Source organism: Plodia interpunctella, chromosome 2, assembly GCF_027563975.2.
Source record: "Plodia interpunctella isolate USDA-ARS_2022_Savannah chromosome 2, ilPloInte3.2, whole genome shotgun sequence".
Lineage (NCBI taxonomy): Eukaryota > Metazoa > Arthropoda > Insecta > Lepidoptera > Pyralidae > Plodia > Plodia interpunctella.
Genome location: NC_071295.1, coordinates 11,731,542 through 11,755,777, shown reverse-complemented (window position 1 = coordinate 11,755,777; position 24,236 = coordinate 11,731,542). Strand labels below are relative to the sequence as shown.

The 24,236-nt window shown below is 37.2% G+C and overlaps 2 protein-coding genes across 3 annotated transcripts; one reads left to right on the top strand and one right to left on the bottom strand.

Moving 5' to 3' along the window:
* The first annotated feature begins 697 nt into the window (after positions 1-697).
* On the top strand, positions 698-16,849 carry LOC128678790 (chorion peroxidase-like). 2 transcript variants are annotated; one of them, XM_053760601.2, is made up of 15 exons: positions 698-848; positions 2,307-2,446; positions 3,269-3,627; positions 5,015-5,249; positions 7,852-7,944; positions 8,252-8,454; positions 8,622-8,792; positions 9,217-9,375; positions 9,682-9,900; positions 10,117-10,314; positions 10,897-11,033; positions 11,294-11,461; positions 11,891-12,129; positions 12,439-12,605; positions 12,956-16,849. In XM_053760601.2, the coding sequence occupies exons 2-15, from the start codon at positions 2,310-2,312 to the stop codon at positions 13,159-13,161; spliced, it is 2,691 nt and encodes an 896-aa protein (XP_053616576.1). In that variant the 5' UTR covers positions 698-848; positions 2,307-2,309; the 3' UTR covers positions 13,162-16,849. The 2 variants fall into 2 exon arrangements, with proteins under 2 accessions (XP_053616576.1, XP_053616584.1); XM_053760609.2 differs by lacking the exon at positions 7,852-7,944 and having other exon boundaries at positions 12,956-16,847.
* A 4,482-nt stretch (positions 16,850-21,331) lies between these two features.
* LOC128678803 (uncharacterized protein) lies at positions 21,332-23,744 on the bottom strand. The gene is made up of 3 exons (XM_053760622.1): positions 23,431-23,744; positions 22,458-23,303; positions 21,332-22,136 (listed from the first exon to the last, which is right to left on the bottom strand). Exons 2-3 carry the CDS (start codon positions 23,286-23,288, stop codon positions 21,903-21,905), a joined length of 1,065 nt encoding a protein of 354 aa, XP_053616597.1. The 5' UTR covers positions 23,289-23,303; positions 23,431-23,744; the 3' UTR covers positions 21,332-21,902.
* Between the last annotated feature and the right edge of the window lie 492 nt (positions 23,745-24,236).

Here is a 24,236-nt window from a genome sequence, read left to right as displayed (position 1 = left end):
CGCTCAAGAAAAAGGATCACAGAATTGTTTAAAATATGATATAATAAGGTAAGTAAAACGGCCTAGTAAAACGGCATAATTTCAATACTATCGCGGACCAATTCGCCAAATTTGGCGGATTCGGCATACATTTCTGGTTCTGCATTCCGTTAAATAAAAGCAGTCCTTAGTACATAATGTTCATGCATAAGCGTCGGATCAGAGTTCGGCGATACTGTGGAGCTAATGACGAATTTCTTTATATATTAATTTTCCATACATAAAAGAGTACGGACATTGAGGACTTTTCATTCCGGGAAAAATACATTTCCCATTGGAAATTCACGCGAGTGAAGCCGCGGCTAGATATAATCTAATATTGTTGCAATTCCCTCGTACAATCAAGGAAACAAACAGACACTTCGACGATTTTTAACGACTTTTTATTATAGATTTTTCCAGTTGGTAATAAGTTAACTAGAGGTAAGTAAATAATGAAGGTACAAGCTAATATCATAGATAAACTGCATAATATTAACAATGTTTAACAGCAACATTTTAACGTACCTATAATAAAAAAAAACTAATTAACATCTTAATAAACCACAAAGCAAAAGTGTCACGTATACCGCTTACTTTACTTATTTATGAATTAATTAGATTATAATAAACAATATTACGAAGTCAATTTGTTAACTAACAATCAACCGGTTCTCTCATAGAATCAGTCTAAAGTCGTGCGTGTTGTAGGGCGGTTGGGTAATAGCCCTTCAAAATTTTAAACACCTAACTAGTGGATTTGTTTGGTGACAAGTTTAGAGATGAGTTTGTGATAGTTTAAAAGTAGTTTAAGTAAATAAATTAAACAAGTGAGTATTTTTTTCAGTGGACTAGGTATATGCAAGCCTTAGTACTTAGTAAACGAAGACGTTATAAGAACCTAAAATGAATTTCTAATTAAAATTATTTTTACACATCTAAAAGCTCCTCTCAATGAGGATACGTCTTTGAAATTATCTAATACTGAAAGTAAGTGTACGCAAAGTCAAGTTAGCTATATTGTAATTTACAAAGTGATATGAATTGTAGGTATATTTTATTTACAATCAATTTTATTATAGTAAAAACGGCTCTGTCTTAATCAGAATTAATTAAACAGAATACCGATTCAAAAACTCTTAAGCTAAGGTTAGATCTACGCGACTAATGTGGGAAAGCCACAGCTTAAATAATGAGTATTTTTATTAACAAAAGGCGGTTAATATTAACCTAATAATAAATAAATAAATCTATTAATTAAAAGGAGATGAGATTGTGATAGTAGATACCTACCTACAGTTAAACTTTTTTTATTAGTAAACTAATTATAAAGAATAATCCTTGTTGAATCCTTTGTTCATTGTACTTCTTGAATTAATAATGAAAAGACTGTATTTTTAATATTGAAGTGGGGACTTTCTGCGTCAATTTCATATACTTACTTACCTTAATTAGATTTCGGATTTCGGTATCAGGAAATGCTTGAAACAACAATATTTTTTCCCCACATAAATGCGATGGAAAGATATGTTTATTATACCTACTAAACATAACTAAAATTCACATTTTAATAAATTAGTAATCCACAATGCTGAATCTCGCACTAGGTTCCACAGGGCTTTTTTCTTGGACCTTCTTAAAATAATCTGACCTTCTTAAAAAAAATATAAAATGTTTGAAAATCCTAAAAAAAAAGCTTTTTTTTGTAGGTATGTCGTCATATTCGGCCGATACACGTGTAGCGTGTGATTTTCGACTAACAAGTTTTAACTACCATAGATAAACATAAATATCATTCTGACCAGTTTGTTAAAGACAGAACTTTTATAACAAAATATTACCTATGCAACGAAAACATGTTATTAATGGAATCTATTAGTCCTAACAAATTCAAATCGACAAAGAATTTTTTTTTAATGGCTTTTGAGTTTTCCGTTCTGTCTGTTATCCCGGAATAAAACATGATACCTGGGTCGTGGGCATCATGGCCATAGCCTATCCTCCATAAGGAGGATTTTCTATAAACAAAAGAACATTAAATAGTTACTATGCTGATAATTTGACAAGCGGTGCCTTCAATTTAGAGAAGCTCCTGTTATATCCTGTCCATCTCTGCGTATCCAGATATTACGCATGGATGGACAGTTTAGATGTTAAAAGACGCTGTTCGTTGCATCCTCAGTCAATACTACTAAGTCAGAACTTCACTAAGTTTAACTTTTAACACTCTACACTACGTGTAAAATAACTTTTATTCTTAGATCTTATGCCTTTATTGTTCTATGTAGAAAATGTACCGTCCATCGACGTCCAAGGACGGGGAGCGCACGCCCCTGGTCGCACCCACGTATGTCTTCGAATCCAGTCTATCCAGGAGCTACCAGAAGAGGCTCCGCAACTTCCAGTGTATCTGTTGCGCTAGTCTTATGTAAGTATGATAAAGAGTGAATGAAATCCTATGATATCGATTCCATACGCCTCTTGAGAAAGACTCGTCTCAAGCTTTCCTAAGTTAATTGGTAATTGATCTGTTTGATAATTCTTCAAAACTTGTGCGTGTCTGCTCGGTTACCAACCGCCTTTTTTTCAAACAACTTAATCGACAGACCAGTTTTATTGTTAATACAATTAATGACATATTTAATCGGGTCAGTGCATTTTGTTTTAGTAAGAAAATACGAACCGCGTGATTATTCCCTAATTTTAGAAGTCAAATTTTTATAAACGTTATCAAATTATTCTTTTATCTATGGTTGTTACCACCGGCAACTAGTATTTCTTGTTAATTTTGTTTGCGACTTTTTAATTAGACATTAGGAACTTCGAGATGCCTAATAAGTCGTCATGGAACTGGTAACTAATAATTTTAACAAAATTCATGGTTAAAATAACGCACGATGTAAGCAGGAAGTAAAAAAAAAATACCGAAAAAGAAAGGGAAGTCTTGATCTTAAGTCTGAATTTGCATCCAGCAAACTCTTTATTCTTAGGAAATGTTCAATCCACTAAATAAAAGTTTGCAGAAGTGTATCCACAACATGTTTCGTCAGACATTAATTGTGCGATCAACATCACATCATCATGCCCTAATTCATTGTAAATTATGGGTGTTAATGGCGTGATAAGGGCGTTATTACCACGCCATAAAGATCACAGTTCTACTTCTGGACATAGAGAGAAGTTACTATTTTAATCTTCCAAGAATTATAAAATTGTAACTTATAAAAACAATCATTAATATTGTTCCCAGGATAATCCTCGCTATATCACTCCTCGTCACCGTAACTTACAACCTAGGTGATTTTAGCGACGACAACACAACAGAACTGCCTTCAGAATCCAATTCTGTAACTTTATCACCAATCAGCGTCCCGACACAAGTGACGTCACAAGCTACACCTATCAGCAGCGCTACGCCTGTAACGTCACAGGCGCCTCCGCCAATCAACAGCGCCGCTCAAGTGACGTCACAGTCGCCTCGACCAATCAGCAATTTGACGCTAAGGTTGTCTCCAGGGAGCCCTAATGTACCAGTTCCTGTATTGATAAGTAATCAAACTTTAGCGCCGGAGTTGAAGCCGCTGATGGAAAAGAAATGGCCTTTGGCAGGTAAGACACCGAATCACTACTTCATCTCTGACGGGGTAAACGGAGCCAAAAGTTGAGAAACTCGAAGACCACTTTATACACATCAGTATGCATATTATGCATGGTGGGTCTATTGGTAGAAGTGAGATAAAAGAGTGATAGATTCGTTATCTACATAACCTGCCTTCATGTTCCGTGACATAGCAGACGAACTAATAGAAGTGCCAGCAAATTACGTAGAGAACAAATGTCTGTCTGTCTGTCTGTCTGAAGCTGGCAGCATGCTCTGGTTTGATGCCTTCAAGGATGTAGCCTAAAACAGAGAGATTTCATAGGTGTTTTGCGATGACATGTAATAAGAACTATTAAGTGTCGACAAAGCTACACCAAATAACATAATACTGTGACATTTTTCTATCAAACATGAACTTTAAAAAAAATTGATATGAGAATAAGTATGTTAGAATCAGATAATGTAAATAGCAGAAGATAGCTTAATAAGAAAAATACTTTCATCTTCCCAACCGTCATAGCAACTTATACAAAATGTAGGCCTATTGCCACAAAACAAGTTCTATCAAATGTTTGCGTCTTTTTAAAACATGACCATTTGAATATAGACTAGATCCTTATACCGGCTCCACACTGTCGCCGAATTAGTTCGCCAATTATTAGCGGATTCGTTATACATTGCTGGTTTTTCATAGCGGTAGATAAAAGTACTCATACTAACCGCGCAATGTTCACGCATTCGCGTCGACATGTGTCCGGAACTGGCATCATACAAATTTTGACATAGTGAAGAATAATCGATTTTTAATAATTAAAATGACAAGTTAGATTTTGATAAACAGTGGATTGTTTCAAAAAGTCATAAAGCAATGGAACTATTTATTGTTATCTCGCATTCTTGCTTTTGATTGTCAAATCTTAGATAACAATGTGTGGCTCTATGAAAGCATTTTCGGTAATCTAGAACATATTTAAGTTGCAACAGATGCGCTTCAGATTCTAACTAAAATTTCATCAAAACTGCTTACCGGTTTAGAGACGTCAATAATTAGAAAACATCACAAGATACTTAGGTACAAAAAAATAACTAAAGTTTCGGGTATTAGTTATGAACTCAAAGTCGTTGCGTGAGTTTTCACAGGCACCAGAGTGACCGACCGAACGTTACGAGGGTTTTAAATTGGAAAGACTTGAATTTAAAAAATAACTGAAAACAAAAGTCACGTCAGATGCCTTTAGGTGTATAAAATAAAATCTGATACCGTGTTAGCAATAAAAGACTTCATAAGAAAAAAGACTGAAAATAACAATAAATATTACGAGAAGTTTATTTACGTTCTAATTTATCTTCAGCAAGCAAAAATATCACAATCCACTAACTTTATCATAATATTAGGTCGAGAACCACCAAAATGGAGCGGCAAGAACGGGACAGCAGATATCCAAGCGGCTGTCGCATTCGGGAAGATAGCGTTGAAGAGGAGAAAGGAAGTTGAGAGGAAAAGACGGCCGTTGGAGACGGACACACCAGCGAACAGGGCGCAAAATGCAGCAGCTACCTCTGAGGAGGTGAAGCCGTGGGCTGATGCTGCCTATGCTGCTGAACAAGCCACTAAGCTTCTGGTCGATGGGTGAGTTGACTTGATCGTGATTTAAACGTAGATATGTATTATTTCTATGTCCTTTTTACTATACCGTGCAAAGATTTCTCTCAACCTTGACGTTGGCAAAATCATCCGTTTGGCGAACGATGGAGCCATAACATGAGAAAAAAAATCAAATTCAAATCATTTATTTAGAAATTAGACCTTCACAGGCACTTTTTCGCGTTAATTTTTATATACTTTTTCGCGTTAATTTCTCACTGGCTACAAAACTACTGGCGTTTCGGAACGACAACTGCTGAGAAGAAATGCCGAAAGAAACTCATTTGAACAGTGTTGGTCCCTATCATGCCAGAAGGGCTTACCATTATTTGTTTCTTAAATATATTTTTTCTAATAATATATATCAAAAGAAGAAGAATTGTGTTAAGGAAAATGTTTCGTTACCGCCGTCGATCGAAGACCTCTTTGCGAAAAATTATCTGTTTACTGATTTCCTTAGTAGACAATTTTATTGACAAATAACAAACATTGAAAATAAAACTAAACTTGCTGCTATCATATGTATAAACTTACGACCAATTAAATAATCTAAGTATGACTATTAAAATATTGTGCTTGCTGTTTTGCACTTCTTATGTACCTAGGCGAGTTGTAATCCTCATGGCTGATGGTCGTGATCGTTACATAGAATGAAACACACACAACGATTTTCTTGGCACTACCTATTAATGGAGTGGCTTGCCGTTTCATGCCCTCTGATTGGTATACAATTGGTATCATATGGCACGTGTAGGATTCGAATCTGCGACCATTCTGGTCACCGGCGTGCCTCAACCGTTACACCACCACTACTCTTAATATAACTTACTACTTCAATGGCATTTATCAGAGTTTTACAACTATGTAGATTCTAGAGAAGTTTATATTCACGCAAAGGTTCAAAATCCTATAAATGACGTTCGTCCTATATAATTCCTGGCTTCTATTGAAGAGTTTCCGATGTCTTCTCGTCCAGCTATTAGATCAATTGGTCATAACATCAAGAGGATACACGAAATTGAACTGTATTGCTCTGTCTTATGATTTAAAATCGATTATTTATCATCAAATTGAAAACGGTATTGACGGAGTCTCTAGTTATGTCCTAATCAAAATAGGATCTACTTTAACTAATTATAAACTGTTATTCATTTTTAATATGGATTGATTTTAGAGAATGCTTTAAATTAAAGATATTTAAGAAAGTACAACAGAAGCTACCATTTTTCTTTATTTATTTGTAAATCTAAATTTCTACACTATGAGTTATCTATTCCGCTTATTCCACAGAATTACGAATAAATATTTTTTTCGTGCGGCTCAGTCACAGTAGTTACTTATTATTTACTAACTTTTGCACGCGGCCCCGTCCGCATGAATTTCCCACGGAAACACATTTTTTCCGTATGCATTGTACCCTACGTCCAGTACATCTCATGTAGATATACATATTTTTTTTATATGGACGATGTTTGAGTTGATAAAATGTGAAGAGTCAATCAAACTCACTTTCGCATTTATAATATTAGTTGGGATTTCTGTGCTCTATCACGAATATATTTATTTTCGTTTAACAACAACAAATCTGATCAAATACTTTTGATCGAAAACTCCTATAAACGAATTTTGCGACTTAGGTGGCTACTAGGTCATTTTAAAGTAACAAATTAACTAGAAATTACTCTGAATCATGCGACAGAATTCCCAAGCCGAATCAATATCGCCAGATCATATTGTCTAACCAACGCGGCCGGCAGTAGAGTAACGTGAGCCGACCTGAGACCGCGACACCCGATCCGACCTAGTTTGGCTTCGCGTCGGACCACTGGCTTTGGATATGTTACTGTACCGAATTACGGACATTCATTGTTGTTACATACATAGATAACTGTAATATCAAGCTTGTTGCTTATGACAGAATAAATAATATACCTTCCGCCCCCCAAGCCCAAAGTTGCTGGCATCCTGTCATCTGCTAGAAAAGCGCTGATGGTTTCCAAACGGCTGAACACACAATTACCAAACGCTAATAAGAACATTCTCAATTAAATTATCTTTAAATTAAATTATCTTTTAAATATCTATATCTAATCTAAATCGGTTCATCCGTTTGGCTGCTACGATGGCACGGACAGACATAGGTACAGATTACGCAGGATTCCCCTCCGGATTACTTACAATACCCATCGTTCTCCGTCGTAGGGAGTTAAAAATACGGAAGCATGGTATCACTCGCAGTCCAGTCTAATTAGTTAGGTTAGGTTAGGTTACTCTCGGTTTGTCTAACAGGTGTCAGGTTACAGACACATAGACACGTAATCGACCATTCGCTTGGTATTAGACTACGACTTTCGTTTCAAGCATTCAGAAATCAAAACGACATGGCAAAATTTGTTTAAAGTTGGAATGGATGTTAAATATTGCCGAAATTGAGAACCAAATTTGTCATGTTTTCGCGGTTTTAATAGCCGTGGCTTCTATAACGGGGTTTTTGGGATAAAAAATCACTACCAGGATAAGTAGCCAGTAGGACTCTTAATATTAATATGATACCTACCTCCCTCGTCATTCCAACATCGCTTCGCAGAGCCCCAAGAACCGAAGGTCGATCAAAGCGATCAGTTTCCCCAGGGGCATCCAACGTCATGCTTAGCTTCAACCCAGGTCCTAAGAAGATGAGGTAATGCCCTTGAAGAACACACGTTTTGACATTCACAATAATCGCTTACATGGCACGTTTTAAATAGATCTTTCTTCGCCTTTCTCTCCTTCTGGACTGTGGTTGGAAACCACCAAGTTACATCACTTTTGTGACACCCACACCTATTTCGCCGCACAATTTGGCAGTACTTTCACGCTATTGCAAAGATTAGACATTAGAACTGCATTAATTTTACGATTATTGTGTCAGCTATCTACACTTTACACCCTAATAAACTGAACAGATTCAACATTCCTTGTTATGATAAAAATGAAAATCATTTCAGCACAACAAAAGCAGGGAGTATAGGAGTTGGCCCTTCCACCAACGGATCTTTCCCTGAACCTCCGTATTGCCTGACCGCGGCGCCCTGCCCCCCATCGAAGTATAGATCCATGGATGGGACCTGCAATAACCTGAACAACCCGTTGAGATGGGGCGTCTCCAGGACCCCCTTCAGAAGGGTATTGCCTGCTGATTATGGTGATGGTAAGAAAAATGCCTATTATCGTTTATTTTTCAAAACCATCAAAACATTATTTGACGTCTCCAGCTGCCTCAGATGATATTCTATTCTCATGATGTGACTTTTCTCCCTTCTCAAGACTAGTCCATGCCACCCTATCTATACTACATTTTACTGTACACTTTTACAGGCGTGAGTTCACCGCGCACGGGCGTCGACGGCGAACCCTTACCATCAGCTCGTGACGTCAGCGTGACGGTCCACCGGCCAAGCTACGCTCACGACACGCAGTTCACAGTCATGTTAGCTGTGTGGGGACAGTTTGTGGACCATGATATTACTGCCACTGCTCTCAGCAAAGGTAGGTCATTGAGGAGGGTATGGCGACAACGTGTCGCTCACGACAATACGTTCACAGCCATGCTGATTCTTCTTCTAGTATTGAGGCAGTTTGCGAAAATGGGTTCATAATATAAAGATGAACTCTAGAATTGGAGTCGAGTATTTCTTATTTCCATTTTGCCCATTCTATAATTACTTCCACTCTACTACTCATGTTGATTTATATTAAATTACTCGATTATCTGTAAAAAAATATTCAAGTTCTTATTAGGATATGTTAAAGACTATAGGTTTCGGCATCACATGACCGTAAACCAAATAGACCCTCTATTGGTAATTCAAAAATCACGAATTGGCTGATCTTGGATCCCCTAAATCAGCAATGTATTATTATTGACTTATAGATACATAAACCTTAAATCAAACGTATGTATTTCTTCCAGGAGAGAACAGCAGTTCGCTTTCCTGCTGCGACCCGTCCCAACCGCCGCATCCTGAGTGCTTCCCAGTCCAACTGGACGTGGAGGACCCCTTCTATCAGGATTATAACCTCACGTGTATGGAGTTCGTCAGGTCGGCGCCGGCGCCTATTTGCCACTTTGGTAGGTACCCTCGCATCACGTCGTACGGTAAACCTCTCCCTGTATTCCAGTGGCAGCGTTATGGGTGGACAAGTGCTAAGGACATTTCTTTATTCAATTTAGTTTCTTCTGCTGCACTGCAACTTCCACTTTTCTTCCAATCTGACTCCCTGACTTCCACCCTCTTTGGAACACAATTCTTGCTTATCAGCCCCCAGGGATACGTGTCCCTTAGTCGCCATGTACGAAATCCAGATCAAACCAGATCTAATCACACAATAATTCAGTAGGCTGTCAGTTTGTCAGTAACATAAATTTACTTGCCAGGTCCCCGCGAGCAAATGAACCAAGCCACAGCTTTCATCGACGGCTCCACAGTATATGGGTACGGCGTCAACCGAGCTGCCCAGCTCCGCAGCGGCACAGGCGGCAGACTGAAAATGCTGAGAGTGGGAGCGAGAGAGCTGCTGCCTCCATCTACTGACCCTAACGATGGCTGTAATACTGCTGAGATGAATGCACAAGGCCGGTATTGCTTTGAGACAGGTTAGTATTCCTTAACTGGTTATATTACAGTTTGTAGACTTTTATGATTGTGATAGATCCAAGAACTTCACAGAAATTTATTTTCCATTTCCACTTTGCTCAGAAAACGAATAATATTGCACGAACTTATCAGAAATCCTTGCGAAACGAGTCAACTATGAATACGATTCCTTATTGTCTTGAATGAAATGAAATATAAGGTTAATCCTCCACCAGGTGACGACCGCGCCAACGAGAATCTCCATTTGACCACGATGCATCTAATCTGGGCGCGCCAACACAACCGGCTGGCGACAGCTTTGGCCCAGCTCAACCCAGCCTGGGACGATGACACAGTTTACTTCGAAACTCGTAAGATCCTTGGCGCTCAGATGCAGCACATCACTTATACTGAGTTCCTGCCTGCTATTCTTGGTAAGTCTTCGGTTGAGAAACATAAAACTTCAACTTCTTCTTCTAAAATAGAAAAGAAAATTTGCCTATGGAATTGAGTAGTACGAGACTGGAAAAACTCAATGATAATGTTATCAGTGTACCTACAGCCAACAGTTTTAAAAACAGATTAGATTATATCTCCAAACCTCATGACACACACATTAGCTTAATAAGCCGCAAGTGTGTTATAAAATAAAATTATATTCCACTCCACAGCACGCCATACCACCCTTGTCAAAAGGGAAAAAATGGTGCTATCGAAAAGTTGAAGGAGCAATTATACTCATCAGATTGAATTGATTGAAATAACTACTTATCTACGCTACTTTTTCCCCTTATTATCATTAATAGTAATAATTTCTCAAAGTGTAACTACATCAAAAGTCTCAGCTCTATTAGTGGTCTTTTGAGGCGACATAGGGCCAACCCAAAATATAGAGGCCTTGTGATTGGCGTGAACTTGAGACGTTTGTTCTCAAATGGGGTGAGACACTCATCATGCACTAAGCAAGCACTCTATGAAGAGGTACTCATTACGATTATTATTGCGAATATTTTCAGGAAACGATGTGATGTGGGCCCTGAACCTAACTGTAAAGGCGGAAGGCTATGCCACAGTGTACGATCCATCAGTAGATCCTACCGTCGCCAATCACTTCTCGGCAGCTGTGTTCAGATTCGCTCATACCCTCTTACCGGTAAGTTTGTTTCTTCTTATCTAAGTATTCATAACAATCTATTCAGTAGATTTGCGTGAAAGAGTAACAAAACACACACTAGCCAAACCACCCTAAACAGCACTCAATTAATCTTCAAAATCTTTATGAATCACTATTAGACGTCGAAGATTTAAGTCTACTAAAACACAGATGAAAAAGAAGCGGCGTAACAAACTTCAGCGCAATCTTTTCTTCAAAGACTTGAAATCTTCTAATATTTGAACTCCACTTGCCTCCAGGGTCTAATACACTCGGTGGACGCGAGCACGGGCACCGTGAACTACGTGCAGCTGCACCAGATGCTGTTCAACCCGTACGCGCTGTACAAGAGCAAGGGGCCCAAGAACGCGGTCAGCTCCGCGCTCAACACCCCGGTGCACGGCGTGGGACCGCACGTCACTACCGAGGTAATACTGGCTTCCATAATCTATAACCATTTTACCACCTCTTTTCATTAAAAAAGATGAGGTGGATATTTTTCTCTGGACATATAACAAACGTAGAACTGGATACCTAACCATAAATACCGGTAGAAGAAAACCAGACCTCTTAAAACCTGGATGTCAGTCATCAACAATAATCTAAAGAAGTCTCAAGTTATGTATAACAACAATCCAAAAGGCGAAGAATCATGAGGAAAACCGACTGCACACAAATAAACAAGGCTCGGCAAAGAAAAAAAATTGCATCACACTTAAAAGATTATCACGTGGAATTCCACCATTGGCATTGCGTCAGGTAGCAGAATTCGCATTATCACCTCATTATAGGCATCATTAGGAATTTTTGTTGTTCAAAACAGCCACGTAACTACGTCATCCTTCCTTCGTTTCCAGTTAAACAACCATCTCTTCGAGCGCACAGTCACGGTGGACAACAGCACTGCAGCAGCCAAAAAGCCTGGACCTTGTGGCCTCGACCTGGTGTCGCTGAACATCCAGCGAGGGAGAGACCACGGCTTGCCACCGTACCCGCTGTGGAGGGAGCATTGTGGCTTGTCCAGGCCTAAGAACTTTACAGATCTCGGGGCAATATTCGACGAGTCTTCCTTGAGTCGAATCTGTAAGATTTATAAGTAAGTGGTTTGTAAGAAGTTTCAGTATCTCTATCTGTCTTAGCTCTTATATTGTTTTGGTTGTCTTGTTCAAATTTGTATCTTGTTTTAGTGCAATAAAGTGTTTTTACTTACTTCATGCTCGTGTTCCCCATGGTTTCATACTTAATCAAAGAGGTCGAAGTTTTTCTTTCTCTTATCTTCACGTGTGACTCCCCGGAGCCCAAAATCTGCTTAAAAATAATCTCACGTATACTAGTCAGAATGAGATGATGAGCTAAGAAATTTAGATTAAGAGAATATAAAATGAGGACTGTCCTCATATTCCAGGTCAGTGGACGACATAGACCTGTACACGGGCGCGCTGGCTGAGGATCCGCGCGGGCGGCTGCTGGGCCCGACGCTCAGCTGCCTCATCGCGGACCAGTTCCTGAGGCTCAAGGTCGGCGACCGCTTCTGGTACGAGACCAACGACACCACCGTCGGATTCACTGCTGGTAAGTCTTGCGATGAGATGGGCCGACCATGGGTTGACCTTTACGGTAATTAGGCTGTAGACTATAGCGAATAAGGTAACGCTGAAATGGTAGAATGGTAGCATCATGGTATTGTATGTACCTTAAAAATAGACGTACCTAACACCAAAACTAAATGCTACTAACCTAATGTATGCGCTGAAAATTTAAAATATTTGAGATAATAAGGGATTCACCGTATAATTAAGATGATGCCTTCTTTAGATACTTTAAAATTTCGTTCTTAATGATAAAGGCGTCATAATGGAACGTTATACTTGTATCTATATCTGTTAGTATAGTTAGTCTAGAGTTAGTATATCTGTTTTCAGAACAACTCACAGAGATCCGGAAAACTACCCTCGCTGGGGTCATCTGTATCAACGAGGTGCTCCTCGACAAGGCACAGCCAAGGGTCATGGAAGCCGTCAGCCCCACCAACCCGCTGGTGGACTGCATGGAGCTACCCCAACCTTCTTTGAAGCCCTGGAAGCAACCAGACGCTCAGGTGAAACCTACCAAAAAGAAGAAGACATAAAATAATATCCTTGTTTGTAGTTAATGTGTACTTTTCTCTTTTGCGAGATCGGTAACCAACATTCCTAGGATGAGACGCTAATTCAGGATGTCGGATTTTCTGTGCTCAAGACTTATTTAATTTTATTATAATGACCACCAGATTACAGATGGCGATTGGGACGTAGTGCTTCTGGGATCTTGAAAACGAATTTCCGCAATGTTTTTATTTATTTGCCATTCACATCATTGGAATAATTAGATCATATTCCTACCTTAGATTCCTACTTATATACCTACCTAAGTACCTGTATAGATAAAAGGTTTTTTGCTTCATGAATTCCTGTAATTTTCTCTTCTAAACTCTCAACTATTTATTTAATCAATTTTGTAACATTTTCACATATCTACGTAGAAATATGTAATGGCACATTTGATGCAAAATAACTTTTATAACTTAACTTTTTTTATATAACTATAGTTATACAATAAAGTTATAATAAATAAGAATATTTAAACTATGGGCATGAACAGATAGCAGTGAAGTTAGTCTATGGCACAGATTTAAAAACATTTACGTTTAAGACCTACTAAACCCTACCAAGAATTCAAATGTATAATGAAGATCTAAATTAATACCTAATACTATAAAGGTAAGTATCAATAAAGTAATACCTACCACAAACCACTTCTATGTTAGGTTAGGAAAGGCTTGACTTTAATTTGATGTTTTTTTGTAAATTAAAATTGTTTTAAATTCCATATTTCATTTTCTTTTAGTTGTAATTGTTCTCCAAACTGTAATGGTAATACATTTCCACGATACAATGTAACTTAACACGTTTTGTTCTTTAGGCATAACGAATGAAAGTTGTTTAAGTTTAGATAATTTGCCTTGTAGATATTCATTTTATATAGTTCGCTTCGTAGACGAAATCCATGGGGACTCCTCTATTCTCTTATCCGAGTCGCACATGACTTAAGCCGCCTGCTGTTAGAAAATAGCAATCACTTCTAAATCCTTCGTAAGTACAAGGCCACAAAGGCGCTAGGTACCTACTATTTAAATTCTTAAGTGCAATTGTGTACCTATACAATAGGACATAGTTAAGTACTTTGTTTTTTATTTTAATTATTGGAACTAGGTAATTTTACGAAATCCCGATCGCAAGAAATTATGCTATAGGTATTTTAAGCAAAAATGGAGCACCTGTCGGTAATCAATTTGTCCAGAGCAAAAAATATTGGGGGCGCCAAATCTTTTATATTTTTCCAGACAATTTTAATCGTATTCGTGTTTTGAAATATTATTTTAAAACAAATATAATTCATACTTTTTATAAATAATACACACACTTTTAGATCCGATGCTTACAAGTCCGATCACCACGTACCTAAATAGTTACTTGTCCGGTTTTTTATTGCCTTTCACGATTTTTGAAGCAGTCGACGATCCCATTTCATGACTCATAATATATTATCATTGCTGTATAGCCACATGTAGGACGATGGCGTCCTTGCTGGCTCAAACAAACCTACCGTATGTTCACATTCCAAATGCTGTTTGTCAAATACTATCACATCCATTTACAACCTTATGTTATGGATATAAAATTTATTGTTGTAATGTGTGACTGCATAAAATAAGTATGCAGGATGAATTTGGTGCTGCTGATGTCAGGACCTGTTAGTATGTACTGTGCGAATTGACAGACCTTGGTCTTTGCATTATCGTTTGTGTTATAGGATGTTAAAAAAATGCACCCACTGTCCGTCATAGGTGTGCCTGTGTGCCTAGAATGTTTGTGTGTGTGTGTTTGTGTATATTTGCAGCCGAAATTAGGCAAACGAGCGCCGAGCGTCTGCAATTAATGTTTTATTTTGTTAATTATGACATTTATTTAATCCCAATTCCAACTAATATTATAAATGCGAAAGAAAGTTTGCTTGTTCTTCACGTATTATCTACTGGACCGATTGTTATGAAATTTGGTACATGGGTAGAAAATAACTTGAAATAACACATAGGGTATTTTTTATCCCGAAATTCCCACGGGAGCGAAGCCCCGAGGCGCAGCTAGTAATTAATATTGTTATGCTTAGACTTTCAGTGGATGTCCTATCTAAGGATCGTATTAAATGGAGTGCCATTATTGTTATAACTAAGTACACATTGAAATTTTACTTTACAATATTAACAACCTAGCGTTTCAGAATATCATCAGCAAAAAAAAAAACAAAAATAAACTCATTAAACAGTATTAATTGAGCAATTAAGTACTTCATTTTATACTTATGTATTGAACGAGCACCTGTTTAAATTAAAACGTGAATGAGCCCGAATGAACAGAAATTGAGAACAAAGTATGACATAAGGACCTTTTCGAAATCGATCCAGTGTGATTAGATGCGGGACATACGATAACTGAGGACGAAAGCTGAAAATTTAATAGGTATGGCCTAGTTAAGTATATATAGGACATGCCTTTCAATTCCTATTGCGTTTATTATGTACCAACCTACGTAGGTATATTTAAAGAATATTTGCTAGGTAATTTATCGTCATTCCTAATTATCAGATAAGCTTACAAAATTCTAGTTTTGAAGAACGTAATACTAGATCGGCTCTGAAAAATTAGGTACCTAATCATTTAATGAAAAATTCATATAATATACATGTCGTTCAATACCTAGACCCCACCCACTGTCAATGCCGTAATAATCACTGAATTAAGACAAATAACAATTCCCTCCTACCTACTCATAGAGGAAGGTTATATTATATCATCTGCATGCATTGCAGTAGCAATATATTATATCATTAGTAGCACAGCCACGGTTGTTTGTATCGCGCATGTCACAAATATCATTCTGCAGATGGGTGGGCGAACTCTAGCCAATTCAATGCCAACTTATTATAGTTTAGTCTACTCTATTTTTGTAACTTTAAATCGATAGCATTATGCACTATGCTTGATTGTATGGGAAGATCTTATCGTAAAGCGCTGATTTAATATCTGTGTGCGTAAATATATTGAGCTTTGGTATTAATAATTCTGTATAATATATTGCACGACCGATAGCGGTTGTAAATCGAAACATACGATTGTCAAAATCACAATGTCAGGGTCGGATCTAGAAATGGCGCTAGGTCTGGGGCTCACACTACAATATATACTTACTATACAATACTTATATGTATATACTATAAAATATATAATAAACAATACTTCAAAATATTTGTGTTTTCAATAAATAATTATATATTTATCGTCAGCCTAAATCAGACTGATAAGTTGTTACTTTTCAGAAATGTATCATTATTTATCCTACAAGTTCTCACCTCGTACGCTCGTACGCTACGCTAAGCATATACAAATATGCTTAATCTAAAGTATTTATAACTTTATAAGTTTGTTCTATAATAAGTAATCGCCTAATGCGGTTATATAGTATCTAAGCCAATATGGTACTGTTTTTTCCAAGACCAGCCTTAACAACCTATTTTTAGTCAACACGAGCAACTGAACCATACATTAATACCATTAATGTTGGAAAAGTAATTCAATAAGCAACATTGTATGAAAATTAAACTATTTTAGTTCACTTAGTTCACGGAATGTTGTGTACCGAACTACCGATTTCGTGGGAGGGTAGCTCAGTTCGTGCCAAGAAAATTGCGATGCTCGCCAGAAATCACGATAAAAGAAATTTAAATTTACGATTACATTAAATTATAATATTATCATATTATCATATTACAATAAATATTACAATAAATAATTTATATTGTAGCAAAACATTTTAAACTTATTGATTGAAAAAGAAGCTATACATAGAAATGTACTTATTAAAAATTTGGAAACATACCAAATTTATTTACGTGACACTAAAATAGATCCTAGGGTGAAACCGTACACTATATTAAATAAAAAATTAAAATATCATTATCTAAACATTCACATTTAATTATATCATATCATGTTTAATATGTACAAGATATAATGAATACCTCAATGTATCATGTGGTATTATGCATATCACGCACTTGAACACGTTTTTAATTTCCTCCCTTAATAACTTATCAATCATAATCAGTGTGACAACAAATTGACGTGTCTATAAAAATTAGGAGCTGATAAACGCTGCGTAAGTTAACGTCCTTGTACAATATTATTTCTAGAGTATTCGGCCTCAGTATGAATAACCCCCTATTGCTGAGAAAAAAAAGAACCCGAATCTGCGCCCTTTACTACGAATACAATGCTTTACTACGAATACAATGCTTTACTACGAATACAATGCTTTACTACGAATACAATGCAACTTTCCTAACATCAACCTTACGCCAGAGACAATAGAGAGGATTTTTGTTTCTTTGGATGCATTTGTTAACACGTGATTCTAGGCAAGGCCAAAGGTTTAAAATTGTGTATTATAATGGAAAGTTGTTAATACTTCCTGATGATATTTGTATAAAGCCAAGTCTACCGTTGGAAATATCATCAAACAGTCTCAAAGTTCTCTAGTCGACGATAAAAAGAATTTTCTTGATCCTTAACATTCGAAAACAATAACAGAAAAACATTATACTTAGAAGGTTTAATTTAAAATTTAGTAGATATATACCAAGATTTTATTAACTAAAATTACTCCTCTTACTTACTCGTACTTAAACTTTCAACGAATGAAAAGTTTCGAAGATCTTAATTCTGGTGGAAGTTTCAAAATAATATTTTGTTTACGGACTTCCTCATGGCTAAGCGCCAGACTATCCAAGCACTTCATTTTGGTAGGTAGTTCCGTACAATCCCACCAATGTCATTTCTGTGCTATTAACATTATTAGCTTCGGAAAATCGTCAATTAAAACTTAAAAGTCACTAATTGTGTAATTTATTTTACCCTTGATTCATTAATTTAATTTTTTTAAGTGTATGATTTACATACAGAAAATGTTCTTAAAATCAAGTAGAAAAAGAATATATTCAATACTGTGATAACTTCATTTTTTGAGAAAGTTTTGAACTTTCTAGAAAAAATAATTAGTTCTGGCAGGTAGATTGCATCGTCTTCTTTGTAAAATGATAATTTTGTATACAAATTATAATATCTAGAGCGTACCCGTGTCTCGAGATATTCTCGTCACAACAAATAAAATTATTGTAATCCGAACAAATTATGTAGACGCTTTACGTTATGCAACAGTACTGTGTGGCAGATCACATTGCATGGACCGTGTTATAATGGAGTAACCTACGTTTATGTGCGACAGAATCGCTTATCACGTTTCTTCAACACGTGATATAAAATCAGTCACGTGTATGATTCTTGGAGCTTCCTCTCCAAATGATACTAGAGTGCAGGAATCTCCACTAAACTTGGGAGATTTTATCTAAGTATGGCTTTTCTATTCTATCTACAACTACAAGATACGATCGTCAATATAGATAACTAACTAATCAATCAAAACAAGACGTTTTCGTCATATTCATTTTATAAATTCGCTAACTTTAATCTGAAATGCCGATTTACAGAACTAGCACAGATAAAGGGCGGCTGGCATACGTAATTACTCTATTATGTTAGGTCAATCCTCTGCAAGAAATGCGGATTAGCGTTTATTGGTAGCAATAAAGTAGATACGAGCGTCTATATTAGATGCACTTTGCTTTTTATTACTTTAAGACGTTTGAACAAATACAATCAAATGCTAGTGAATTTCTAGGTACTGAAACATTTTCGATATCCTGTAAAAAGGTAAAAAAACGGGGTAAATGATAATAATGACTGTCAACACCGCAGTGGGCGCCTGACCGACACAGAATTACAAAACTGCTTGAGCTAGAACTAGCCGGTCGCTATTCCGTTTCTAACAGAGCGCGCGTACGCGTCGAACAATCTAGGCTCTTCGATGGACGTAGGTACCGTTAGGAAAATAACGGCATAATGAACCTTATTACAAGGTGATAGCTTTATGCAATGCAAACTCATTATTTTACCAGATTTGCAAATGACCTATTAGTATCTCGGATCTAGACTTTTCGACGGTGTATTTATTTATTTTCATTCTGTTTAAAAAATAATTATTGCTACTGATTCCTACTACATAATAGTTGGTACAACACTGCAAGGTCATTGACATCGTATGAGAGGGGAATACAAGGTTGAGGATGACTTTGTTTAATTAATAATATAACTTTTACTAGAGTTTATTGATCTGAATATTTTGGTGTATAAAATTTTGGTTAGGTACCTACCAAAATATGTATATATTTAGCAGATAATAGAATTATAGCACGGGCTTCAAGCGATAAGAGGCCAATTATGTTTACTGCTCAGGGTGCCTTTTATGACGTAGATACTGCACCAAATATCTGGAAATACCATGGAATTAGTAGGTACTAATAATCTACTAATTAATACTACTAATACTTATTTGTAAATTTTCATTGTTTGACGTTGAATTTTTGATTACCTTTCAGATTTTCTAGATAAATTAATTCATTATATGTAAGCTCTTACCTACTTTGTGAATTGCTTTTTCAATAAATCGACACGATAGGTATGTTATTTACTAAGTACCTTTCTTTTAAATTCTGATTAGATAGGACTACGGGTAGCTAACTTCCTGATAGTACCTAATGGGTATGAGAGATCATTTGAATTTTGAATAGGATTTTTGGGAACTTTCTAAGCTTAGGTACTGGAAGTATGTACCTATATTATAGGTATAATCTATGGCTTGGGTTAAAAGCACAGAATTTTAACTCGACTTCTGTGGTCAGAAAACTATAATATAGGTACCTTGTATTGCCAATTTTCCAAACAATACGACTGTTGACTCATCGAGGCCAGAAAGAGTTATGTCCTTGACCGCACATAGCTGTAAGTATATCTGCCTGGTAGTATAGCCTACAAGATTTTACGGTGCTGTGGTTAAACGAACCAGTTCAAGAGGTCTCTATGCTCCATGAATTTTGTTCGATTTTTTCAGTGTACAAATACCTATTAGAAAAGTGATTGCATTTTATTTTAAGTTGGAACCTTTGGTGAAAATATACGAGCATATAGGTATATAAGCCTGTATACCCAGGGCTTCAGGTAGGACTTCACGCGCCTCACACCCTATGAGGAGGTAATGTTTTCCGTTTGGAAATCGGCACTAAACAAACATTATCTTGAAATATCCCACTCCTGTTCACAACACACATCTCCGTTTATTTATAAACGAAACTTTTTCTGTGGAATACCAGTGGCGTAGCTACCTTGGGTGGCACCCTGTGCGGAAGTCGGTGGTGTCATCCTTTCGATAGTAAAAAGAATTAATTTTATATGGTAAACGTCATGGATCATTCAATATTTACATTTAAAGTATGAAACAAATAACAAAACACAAAAAAACTAGGACACAGAAAAAGTATTTTAATCTTTTCCTTTCTTTTATATTTTGAAAATTTATATTTTGTATAGGATTTCCCGAAGAAAAGTGCTAGCGAATTTTTTAAATGTTTGTATAGGCTACATTGTTTCTAAAGTTAATTCACCGGAAGGGGTTCATCCCAAAAAAGGGATGCCCGGTGCGGCCCGCCTCTTGCTACGCCACTGAAGCCTGCACAATGCAGAAGTGTGCAGTGATGAAAAGATAGCGGTGGTGGGCGCGTCGTGGTAGGTATTTCGGTGCCTGACGTAAGAACCGACAGCGACAGACTAAGATCAGTTCTATGATTCTCTTTTACCGAACGTGTATTTCCATTCAAAGACCACAGATTATGAATATTAGTAATGTTCATATACTATGTCAAATTGTTGTTAACAATGTCATTGCTAAAATTAGTCAGTATCCCAGATTCTATTCAAGAGTTGCCTAAATGCATCTGACATGACCTTACGCATACTGCCATCTTGTGCCAGTCTCGCAAAAATTATCATCTACTACTTAGGTACCTACTATTGTCTCAATAATAAGGAATAGGGTTTCCATGTGGTGACCAAACTTCAATTCGATGATGATGATAGTGAATGCACAGCCAGCATCATGGAATCAGTAGGTATTCCGTGGTACTTATTAAATCCATGGCCAGCATAGATGGGCCGCCATCTCTTATGTCAGAATGATAGCAAAAATAGATTTCAAGTGGGCGGAGAGACGACGCTACCGAGATAATTCTCCATGAAAAAAACTCCAGTATATAATTTTTAACCTTTTCTTTTATTAATCATTCTTTTGATCAGCAATTATAAGTGATAAGTTTAAACATGTTTTCTCACTAACCATAATTATAACTACAATTTTGATGTCACCATTATTTCTTGAAACCAAATTTCAATTACAAAATACTTATGATAGTTAGTTTCCCAAAACTTAAAACTTACAATCACTGTCAAGATCACAATATTTACATAATGGTACAAAATATATACAACTTAACAAAATTAAATAGGTATGTCAATTACACTTAGATCCCTACTACAACGCAGAGAACTCACTCAAACAAACAATTGGGCTAATCATTCACACCGTCCTAGATGCCACAACGGCAATTGAGTAAACACAGTTCCTACTCCAAAAAAAAGGAATGCCCCATGATTGAGCATATAATAAATGGGTTTCTGCAATATGTAACAAATCAGGCAAGTGTGTGCCAAAGGCCTGATTGGGACACATTGACTTGATCCAAAAACACTGTGATGTTTTTGAAAAATCACAGAAACACATCCAAAAATGTCTCTCAAGAGACATTCGGCAGTCTTAGCCGGTAGACTAATTAGGTAAAGTGTCCATTAGTATCTCCTTGACTCCTGAACTTAAACGGTCGGGGAACTTGATGTCAAAGGCAACAAGGAGATCTCCCTTCCTTGTTGGTTCCTTGGGGAATGGAAGACCATAGCCGGGGAACCTCTTGACTGTATGGGGCTTCACTACTTCTCCTTGAAGATTCACTGTTAACTTTTCACCAGACATCGTAGGAACTTCGATGATTGTGCCACAGAGAGCCTGGAACAAAGAGGCAATAGGTTAGATATTTGTAAAAAAAACTTCCTACTTTCACAGTAAACTTAACGGGATTATGTTCGCTAAACATGAGATCATGGCCTATTTACAAGAAATAAACTTCCCCACAAACACATATTGAAATAGGTCACCCATTATTGATTCACTTCCTTTGTTTCCTACATTTTCAGCACAATTAATTAACACTGAAATGATAAATTGTGATTTTCCAAACAGAGGACAATTTATTACAACAATGACTCACAACAGTAATTTCCAGAAGTTTAGCAAGTAACTCAAGTGTTTAAGATAAATGGTACATACCTGTTTGAGTGAGACCTTTGCTGTATATCTGATGTCACTGCCCTCACGTTTGAAATTAGGATGTGGCTTGTCCCGGATGATGAACACAATGTCAGCCGGAATCTTATTCCTTCCTTGATCACCCTCTTTCTGGAACGTAATCTTTGTGCCGGCTTTCCAACCCGGTTTTACATGGATGGTCAACACTTTGTCTTCTTTCTTTGACGTGCCATCTGGTTGGATGACGCGGCGCGAAATTTTCATCTTTTTAACACATCCGCGAGCGATGTCTTCCAATGACACGTATAGATCGTGCTCAATGGGCGGATCTTGAGTTTTTTCTTTCCTATTTGGCGATCCGTGGAAATTGAAACTGTGGCTGCGGAAAGCGCCTCCCGGGCCTCCAGGCCGCGCCGTTCCCATGCCCATGTTCGCGAAGGGATCCATATCGACGTCCATGTCGCGGTCGAAGAACATCGTCGTGCCTCCGCCACTGCCACCGTTGAGGTCGAAGAAAGCTTGGAACGGACTTGCCGAGCCAAAGAACTGAGCGAAAGTCGCCCTCGGATCACCGTGGAATGTGTAGGAGAACGACTGGCCGCCTCCAGGCCCGTTGTGGCCGCCCATTCCTCCCTTCAGACCCTCCTCGCCGTGCGCATCGTAGATTTCTCTCTTCTTTTTATCAGACAACACCTCGTAAGCCTCAGCCACTTCTTTGAACCTCTCCTCAGCGCCCGCAGCCTTGTTCTTGTCAGGGTGGTATTTCAGAGCTAATTTACGGTAGGCCTTCTTAATTTCATCGTCTGTCGCGCCTTTCGAGATTCCTAATATTTTATAGTAATCTTTACCCATTGTGTAGACTTAAACCTGGAACAAAAGAGAGAATCCATTAGCCCACGATCCACGATGAACACCTTTTTTGGAAGTGTATCAATTTAGTTTTACAACTTTTGTTAATTTTTACACGAATAGCTAAATAAATAAAAGTACTTACTTATTCTAAATATCCAATTTAATCCACTAGTACTAAAATCTTGAAATTCAATAGAAATCACACACAACACTACATAACACTTCACAATCGCAAACTTCAGAAATGAATGAAACGCTGCGTCGCCGTCGCGCCAAAATATATACATTAAAACGTCTAGAACATTCTAGGGCCTTCAACCCATGGGTAAACGAGATGCAACATAAATACTCATACGGGAATTCGACGAGTTAAAAAGAGATAAATATAATTCGAAGACTTCAAAATTCTAGAAAAGTTCGCTCACGTCATTTCGTCTTTTCCAGATTGATTAAATCAGCTTGTTTTCATTGACAATTTCAGCAACGTCATAATCAACTTCGACCAATCAAAATCGACAAACGAAATGTAATAAATATTATTGGCCAATCGCAAAACTGGCACACAACACCATTCTTTTTTAGTGACTGAGAACGTACTTAATACAGCGTACTATCTCATTCATTCATTAAAATCGTAGTACGAGGGACGTGAGAGAAGAATAGATTTGGTTCGGTGTGCGTGCCGTTGATAACCATGTCAAGTGTTGTTTGTAATATCATACAATGGTAAAATAACGTTATTCTATGGAATTAGTAGGTAGGTACCTACTAATTCCATGCGTTATTCAAATGTTTGTGGTATTGTATTATAGAAAAAGGCACAGAAATAAATCTTTAACTTGTCAATCGATGTATTTGATAGACTGAATAGCTCATAGACATTTGACCAGAGCCATGGCTTTGTGGTCATGAGTCACTACAAACTCTTTGATTATTCTATTGCATACA